Source organism: Portunus trituberculatus, chromosome 50, assembly GCF_017591435.1.
Source record: "Portunus trituberculatus isolate SZX2019 chromosome 50, ASM1759143v1, whole genome shotgun sequence".
NCBI classification, from domain to species: domain Eukaryota; kingdom Metazoa; phylum Arthropoda; class Malacostraca; order Decapoda; family Portunidae; genus Portunus; species Portunus trituberculatus.
Genome location: NC_059304.1, coordinates 29920498 through 29930206, shown reverse-complemented (window position 1 = coordinate 29930206; position 9709 = coordinate 29920498). Strand labels below are relative to the sequence as shown.

Sequence of the window (9709 nt, the reverse complement as noted above, 5' to 3'; positions counted from 1 at the left end):
TATGGTGGTGCAGGACGGTGACTGCCCGAACTATTTATATCATGTGCTTCGCCATTCTGCACCCTGCGCTTCGTCCAGAGAGAGAGAGAGAGAGAGAGAGAGAGAGAGAGATATTGTGGTGGTTATTGCGGTATGATTCTAATATTCTAATTAAGTTGCTGTGAAATTATGGAAATTATACAAAAGATGATTGAAAACATAACTCATTACTTATAAAAAGGAAAAATATTGCCAGCTATAAGTTACAGTTGAAAGTCTTTGAAATCTTAAGGGTAATGTTGATTATTAGTCCTTGTCAGTAACCGATGACAAGTTTACATGCTGTGGTAGTATACTCCCGAGTCCCTGTACTTGACTTCTTTTTTCGTGGAACGGTTTTGAATTTTTAATATATATATATATATATATATATATATATATATATATATATATATATATATATATATATATATACACATCAAAATAAAGGTTTCTCCTTTCTCTTGTTTCTTGTAGATTTATTACCATGCTATTTCTAGGATACCGGTAGTTACCACTGTCTTGTGTACCTGTACACAAATTCAGGAAATCAAATTCACGACCACACAACTTCATTGCACAATATTGTACGTCAACCTCAATCAACTACACATGCTCTCTTTCTGTAGGTACTTATTGCATTTGTTTTCAGGCACATACATGAGACATAAATGCACTAAGGACAGAGAAAAAGCGACACAAAAACCTTGTCATTAAAAAAAAGGGGTAACCCTAAGTTATATTACCTGCGAGGTGCTGAACCGCCTATAGATTTGTGCACAAGAGTACATTTCCAAGAGGTTCCCCGCATACGTGCACTTACAATCAGGGAGTAAACAACACTGTGTGAACCGGTGGGCCTGGGCGAGTGTTTTTATGATTGGAACTGTTGCCAACGCACAATAATAAAGAGCTTTATTTCCGTATTTTTCGAGGCTTATTCACAATTGTAACAAAATAAAAACTACATCACATACCTGAAGTTAGGATTGTAGTTATCTACTATAGTTCACTTTAGTCTATTCCAGTCACAGTCAGTGCTGTCTGAAGTGGATGTGGAGTGTGGATATACATACCAAGGTCGTCTGATAAGAAACTTAACCGTCTAGTCAGACAGTCTATCATAATAATTGTACTCACTTGCAAGCCTGCAGCAGTTCTTTTCTTACTGTCAACTTGAAAAGCTATGCAATCACAATCCATAAAACATAAAACGGTCTCCGGTCATTACTTATGACTGATTGTCTACAATTCAGTTATTCCTAACCTTATCTAGTTTAAGGCACCTTTGACAAGCCTTTAAGAAGTCCCCGACACACTTATTAGGAAATATAAAGTCTAATTACAAAAGAATTATCTACAAACAATCACAATTTTGCAATATGTTTGCAGTTACTATATATATATATATATATATATATATATATATATATATATATATATATATATATATATATACAGGAGAAAATTCTTAAATTTAGCTTTCGGTGTTTTTAAGCATACAGAAGTTCATTACTAATACTTCATAACAAATTAACTAAAAAATGGAAAAGGCATACAAACAAATGACACCAACTCAGCTAGTTACAATACACTACTCCTACCTCCTTCGCAGTCAGACGGGTAACTAACTCTACCAAGGCAAGGAAGGAGATTAACAGAAGGCGGCGTGACGTCACAAAAGTGAAGACAGCTCGCTATTGGTCCACTGCTGTCCCTACCCCTCTTACACCCAAAACATTGCCGACCGCCCATTTAAAATACATGGGAACGCCAGAATTACGCTCCTTATTTTCCGTCTTATGTCCATGTTTTGAGGCTGCTAATCATATATGTGACCTTAATAGACTCGAAATAGTCGTGGCATACTGGGCCACGAAGATTTAGACGGTAAATCATATATGCAAATGAGATAATACCGTGGACTTGGGTGAGAAGTGGGGATCAAGCTGTCTTTGTATGACTGAACAAGGTCATGTACACATGTGAATATAAATGTGCATTTAAATGAAGGATAACATAACTGTATATCAGGTGAAAATTGGCCTGAAGGTTGATTTTTCTTGGTATAGCAATTACGTAACACATCAAATATTTCCTCCCCTTCTCTCTCTCTCTCTCTCTCTCTCTCTCTCTCTCTCTCTCTCTCTCTCTCTCTCTCTCTCTCTCTCTCTCTCTCAAGAGATATACATTAATTTATATCTCTCTCTCTCTCTCTCTCTCTCTCTCTCTCTCTCTCTCTCTCTCTCTCTCTCTCTCTTCAAGAGATATACATTAATTTATATTCTCTCTCTCTCTCTCTCTCTCTCTCTCTCTCTCTCTCTCTCTCTCTCTCTCTCTCTCTCTCTCTCTCTCTCTCTCTCTCTCTCTTTAAGAGATATACATTAATTTATATTCTCTCTCTCTCTCTCTCTCTCTCTCTCTCTCTCTCTCTCTGGCAGCAGGTCTGGATGTGGGCTGTTCATTCGTGATTACATCTCTGCCAATCTCTACACTGACACTGAAGTTTCCAGGCGGCTCCCTACACACGTCTTCCACTAGAGCAGAACTGTATGCTGTACTGGAGGCGCTCCATATTGTGGCACCTCTCCATAAGAGACAGTCAGGCTGCATTATATGCCCTTCAATCCACCTCCCCCATGGACTGTGATCTACAGTAGTTAATAAGTGTCTTGATCTCATCCACACCCTAGAAGGTGCTGGTACCACGGTCCATTTCATCTGGATACCCTCTCATGTGGGTATCCCGCTTAATGAAAAAGCAGACCGCCTTGCTCAGTGTGCCTTACAAGATGACACAGTGGACCCTAGCATCAAATACCTACACTTTGGGTTATGTTAAGAGTAGCATTAAGCACTTTGTACAAAGTAGCATTAGTGATCAGTTGGGGCTTTGTTGCCATAGAGGCACTAGCACTAGTCTTCACTATGTACGTGTCTCCCAGAGCTGTGCTTACACCCACGGGAGACACACTGCATCACATGACAGGGTGGCAATGAGGCTCAGATTAGGCTACAAATACTTTTGGGAAGTCAGTGCTTCCCCTGGTGTGTGTTGTGTGCTGTACCAAGGGGACACACTCTGCGTCACTATATCATGGAATGTTCTCTCATTGCTAAATTTAAGCCACAAGGTCAACATGCATGACTTGTATGCATGCATTGACACCTCCTAGACTCAGGCACTCAGCCACTCTCAGGGATATACTCAGAGAATATCCTTAATTTGCTCCCAGACTGTAGGATGTTTATACAATAAGGTGTGCAATATCTGTATTTATTTATTCAAGTACTTGTATTCTTGTTATGTATACTGTCTATTGTTATATTTTTGATACTTTATCCTTAAGTCTTTGACCAGGGGGTGGGTGGTAAGGTCCATCCTCCTCCTTTGTTGTAATGATCTATTAATTCAAGAATAAATGTATCAATTAATCTCTCTCTCTCTCTCTCTCTCTCTCTCTCTCTCTCTCTCTCTCTCTCTCTCTCTCTCCTTATTTAGAATGATGTGTGATTTCATGTCACTGCGCAGGGCATTGGAGAAAGCATCACTCACTGAAATATTACTTTACTGTTTGTTTTTGCCATGTAATGAATCATTAAATGAGAAAAGCAATCTTTTGCCATGATTTCTTCCGGAAACGGCCTGCTATGTTTCTTTTGATATTGTAGCTATTTCGTATTAACACCGTTAATAACAGGTCTACATGACATATTTAGGAAACTATAATATCGTTTACATAAGTCAAGTAATCAGTTTTTTCTTAGTTTTCCTCTAGTAATGAAAAAGAAAGTGGCAATTTCCCATTGCTTAACACCAAGGAGGTTAAATAACAGTAGGAGGCATGACGTCACAAACGTGAAGCCAGTGTGCTATTGGTCCGCTGCTGCCCCTACCCCCCCTTACACCCAAAATATTGACGACCGCCCAAATACATGGGAACGTCCGAATTACGCTCCTTATTTTCCGTCTTATGTCCATGTTTCGTGGCTGCTTACCATATAATATGACCTTTAAAGACATGTCATCGTAGTGGCATACCGTGACACGAAGATTTAGACGGCAAATCATACATTCAAATGAGATAATAGTGTTTTCTAGCTTTGGTGGACTTGGGTGAGACGTGGTGAAGCTGTCTTTGGGGCAAACGTATGCCTGAACAAAGTCATGTACACGTCATGTAAATATACATGTGAATGTTGATATAAACATGTATGAATACATGTGCATATAAATGAAGGGTAAATAAATTGCGTATCAGATGAAAGTTGGCCTGAAGGTTTTTCTTGGTATAGTAATTACTTAATCAACACATGTCAACTACTCTCTCTCTCTCTCTCTCTCTCTCTCTCTCTCTCTCTCTCAAAAGGGGGTATCACACTGGCCTGTGATATGCGGAATGCGGGCCATGGTTCTTGGTGCAAAACCAGGAACATTATCACACACAAGTTGGCTGCGTTCTTGCTATACTAAGCAAACTGCCCAGCAACCAAGACCATTGCAAGCCTAATGAAAACAAACCAAAACAAAACCTCGCTGGTTATACCTCAACCTGTGCTTCGTGCTGGAATTGCATTTGTACTTCCTCTCATTGAAGAAAAGTAAGTAAAAGAAACTACTTTGTACATAGTAGCATTAGTGATCAGTTGGAGCTTTGTTGCCATAGGGGCAGCAGGCAGCAGCACTATTATAGTCTTCACTATGCACCTGTCTCCCAGAGCTGTGCTTACACCTACGGGAGACACACTGCATCACATGACAGGGTGGCAATGAGGCTCAGATTAGGCTACAAATACTATTGGGAAGTCAGTGCTTCTCCTGATGTGTGTTGCGTGCTGTGTGCTGCACCAAGGGGACACACTCTGCGTCACTATATCATGGAATGTCCTCACATTGCTAAATTTAGGCCACAAGGTCAGCATGACTTGTACAGCCTCATTGACCATGTAGACTCTGCCACCCTCAGGGATATACTCAGGGAATATTGTCAGTTTGCCCCTATAGACAGTAGGATATTTAGGCAATAAGGTGTGCAATATGTGTATTTATTTATTGAAATACTTGTATTCTTGTTGTGTATACTGATTGATTGATACATTTATTGTTGAATTAATAAACAATTACAACAAAGGAGGAGGATGGGCCTTGCAACCCAACCAGTGGGTAAAGACTTAAGGTTAAAGTATCAAAAACACACCCACACATGTTCAAGGAGGCAGACTTAATTATGTAGCCCTCATCAATATGCCAACGTATACTGCCCAAACTTATCTTGTCAGGTCGTTGCTGAGCGACCACTTCGCCCTGGAGACGACCCTCCAGGTGCAGTCCGCCTCGGCAGTGCCCAGGAAGCGCTTGACGGTGCCACCATCCAGGATGACGGACCTCGTCGTCCATGTGGTGGCGTGGTACGCTACCGTGAAGAGCTCCTTTGCTGATGCAGAGGCACTGTACGACGGACTCCTGCACACCATCGAGGGATTCATTTCGACTCCAAGGGTTCCAGCAAGGGCCCATGCTCCACGCCGCTGGACTTACGCTACCAACCCTGTCATACTGAACTGCCAACAGATGCTCGCTGCCTACCAGAGACATTGGCAGCTCAACCCAGCAGACACAGAGTCACGGGATGCCATGGTTACCGTGGCTCGACACCTCACGGATCTGCGGCAGCAGGAAAGGAAGAAGTACTGGGTCTCCTTCCTGGACAAGGTGCGCAGGACCCGGTCCCTCCGGGAGGTGTGGCACCATGTCAACAGCGTCCGGGGCAAGTCCAGACGGCAGGTGTGTGACCCTGATCCTGCAGGCAGGGCACGAGAACTCATCTTGCAGTGGAAGGAAGCCTCATCCTTCTCTGGCCTTCCTGTGGAACACCAGGAGGCGCTTGATCAGCAAAGACCACGAAGGATGGAGTTGCTTTGCCACAGTGTTCCTCTGCTGGATGACACCCGTGTGCCTATCACACATGACGAACTCCTCTCGGCAGTCAAGTTGGGCAAGTCAACAGCTCCTGGCAAGGATGGCATCACCTATGATATCCTCAATGCTCTCCTGGAGGTAAAGGTAGACAACCCTATCTTGGATTTATTTAACATGTCTTTCACTGCAGGCAAGCTTCCCGCTCTTGGAAAACAGCCATCGTCATCCCAATACCCAAAGGTGATGGCACTTTTCGCCCTATTTCTCTCACCAGCTGTCTGTGTAAGATGATGGAACGGGTAATATTGAACAGGCTTATATACAAGGTGGGCCATGTACTCTCTGGCAATGTACATGGCTTCCTAAAAGGTCACTCTACAAGTCATTGTTTTGTTGAGTGTCTTATAAATAAGGATGCTACCTGCAGAGCTTTCGTTGATCTCAAGGGTGCCTTTGACAGGGCCAACAAAGATGTTATTATGGAGGAACTCATTCTCAAAGGTGTCAAAGGTAGATTATTAGGATGGATCAGGGACTATTTGTACAATAGAACAGCACAGGTTTGGTTTCAAGGTGCAGTCTCCTCTGAGGAAGTTTTTGAGCTTGGAACACCACAGGGTGGAGTCCTTAGTCCAATGCTTTTCAATGTTTTAATGGACAAAATTGCGTGCTGTTCCTTTCCGCAGGGCACCCAGGTCCTCATCTATGCTGATGACATACTCCTCCAATGCCCCACACCCAGGATTCTCCAGGTTGCTTTGTCACAACTGGCAGTGTTGTGTGTCCAAATGGGACTAGTGATTAATGAATGTAAAACAAAATTTCAAGCTAAAGGGAAGGTCTCTCGGCTGCCCACTGTAAATAACATCCCCATCCCTAGAGTTCATATACACAAGTACCTGGGTGTTCAGATGAGCTTTAGGAAGTCTCTTCAAGCCGTCCACTATGTTCGAGACCTCTGTCTGCCACGGCTAGCACCACTTCGGCTGCTAGCCAACAGGGGCCTGGGGCGGGCATTCCAGTCCTAAGAATGTTCTATATATCTGTCATACGGTCCCTTATTGATTATGCCGCCCCTGTTTTAATACAGTTTAGTGCCACTCAACTCCGTCCCCTGGAGCTTGTACAGAATGAAGCCATGCGGATAATCTTGGGATGCCCCAGGACTGCACGGATTGAAGTCCTCAGAGCTGAACTGCACCTGCCGAGTATTATGTGTAGGGTACAGGAAATTACTTGTCGCACAATTAGTCGGATGCTATGCACGGGCTCTGACTCTCTAAAGGGATCACTGACCCCCTGTATCATGATCCTCGCACTCCTACAACACCATACCTCAGGAAGATCTTGGGAGTACTGACAAGTGTAGGTGTAGCCGAGGCTTGTATTAACGTTGTTATGTCACCGCTGCAACCCGCCTGGAACCCTCACCGTGTCAGTGTTGATATTCACTCACTGCATCAGCCCAAGAGGGACTGGCTCCCTCATGTGCTGCAAGACATGTTCATGACTAAATTGTCCAAGTACCCACACGTTCAGGCTATTCATGTTTATTGTGATGGGTCAGTCAATGGCAGCAGGTCTGGATGTGGGCTGTTCATCCGTGACTACATCTCTGCCAGTCTCTACACTGACACTGAGGTTTCCAGGCGGCTCCCTGCACCCATGTCTTCCACTAGAGCAGAACTGTATGCTGTACTGGAGGCGCTCCACATTGTGGCGCCTCTCCATAAGAATGTATATTTCTTTATTGACAGTCAGGCTGCATTGTATGCCCTTCAATCCACCTCCCCCATGGACTGTGATCTAGTTAATAAGTGTCTTGATCTCATCCACGCCCTAGAAGGTGCTGGTGCCACGGTCCATTTCATCTGGATACCCTCTCATGTGGGTATCCCGCTAAATGAAAAAGCAGACCACCTTGCTCAGTGTGCCCTACAAGATGACACAGTGGACCCTGGCACTGAGTACACTCTGGGTTATGTTAAGAGTAGCATTAAGGACTTTGTACAAAGTAGCATTAGTGATCAGTTGGAGCTTTGTTGCCATAGGGGCAGTAGCACTAGTCTTCACTATGCACGTGTCTCCCAGAGCTGTGCCTACACCTACGGGAGACACACTGCATCACATGACAAGGTGGCAATGAGGCTCAGATTAGGCTACAAATACTTTTGGGAAGTCAGTGCTTCTCCTGGTGTGTGCTGTGTGCTGCACCAAGGGGACACACTCTGCGTCACTATATCATGGAATGTCCTCTCATTGCTAAATTTAGGCCACAAGGTCAGCATGACTTGTACAGCCTCATTTACCATCTCCTAGACTCTGCCACCCTAAGGGAAATACTCAGGGAATATCCTCAGTTTGCTCCCAGACTGTAGGATGTCTAAGGCAATAAGGTGTGCAATATGTGTATTTATTTATTGAAATACATATATTGCTGTGTATACTGTCCAGAGTTATTTTTGTGATAAACCTTAAGTCCCTGCCCAGGGGGTGGGTGGCTAGACCCATCCTCCTCCTTTGTTGTAATTATTTATTAATTCAACAATAAATGTATCAATCAATCAATCAACATTCTTATGGAGAGGCGTCCAATGTTAGATTTTTTATACTTTAACCTTAAGTCTTTGCCCAGAGGGTAGATGGCAAGGCCCATCCTCCTCCTTTGTTGTGATTATTTATTAATCCAACAATAAATGTATCAATCAATCAATCAGTAAAAGAAGCTAAAGAAGAACCGAGATGTGCGCGACGGCAAGTCTTGAGTCGGGTGGTTGCCATGAGCCCAAACTATCAACATGATATACCTATATATTTTATCTTTCTGAATTGATGAAATATAATTTAATATTCCAATATGAAAAAAAATAGACACGTTCTTTTTAGTTAAAATAATAGTTTTTTTTTTATTACACAAGAGTATATTAATTTTTCATTGGGGTAGGATACGGAGAACTGGAATGGATAATTTTATGAAGCCATTCCAACTTTGCTCCCGGTAAAGTTTCAGCTATCTGGAGCGGATGTTCTTCGTTCCACGTATCATAGGCCAGTGTTATACCCTCTTAAGTGATATGCAATAATCTCTCTCTCTCTCTCTCTCTCTCTCTCTCTCTCTCTCTCTCTCTCTCTCTCTCTCTCTCTCTCTCTCTCTCTCTCTCTCTATATATATATATATATATATATATATATATATAGCTTTTAAATTGGAATGATGTGTGATTGCATGTTACTGTGCATTGGAAAAAGCATCAATCACTGAAATTTTGCTTCACTATTTGTTCCTTGTCATGCAATAAACGTGAAAAAGCAATCTTTTCGCCATAATTTCTCCTGGAAACGTCCTATTGTATTTCTTATGCCCAAACCTCTTCCCTTGTATACATTTTACTGCAACAATAAATTTATCAATCAATCAATCAATATTGTAGCTATCTTTTTGTATCAACACCGTTAATAATAGGTCTACATAACATATTTAGGAAACTATAATGTGGTTTACATAAGTCCAACCATCAGTTCTTTCTTAGTTTTCCTCTAGTAATGAAAAAGAAAGTGGCTATTTCCCATTGCTAAACACGAGAGAGGGTGTAGCAGTAGGAAGTGGACTCAAAGACTATATAAATAAACAATTTACCGTAGAGCCTAGACAAACCGGTAACTCTTCTTGTTTGCGGTTCACCCATGCGATGGCGCTGCTGTTGCAGCTTAAGATCAAGATCAGCACCGTTGATCCGTCTGCATGTTTTCATGTGTCAACACTCAAACAAG

General features: G+C 42.5%; 1 protein-coding gene across 1 annotated transcript in view; it reads right to left on the bottom strand.

Moving 5' to 3' along the window:
• Positions 1-913, bottom strand: part of LOC123499957 (cytosolic 10-formyltetrahydrofolate dehydrogenase-like) — a 330856-nt gene extending 329943 nt beyond the window's left edge. The window contains exon 1 of the mRNA XM_045248489.1: positions 765-913. Within this exon, the coding sequence (XP_045104424.1) occupies positions 765-809 (45 nt within the window). The 5' untranslated portion in view covers positions 810-913. The remainder of the gene's footprint in view (positions 1-764) is intronic.
• Between the last annotated feature and the right edge of the window lie 8796 nt (positions 914-9709).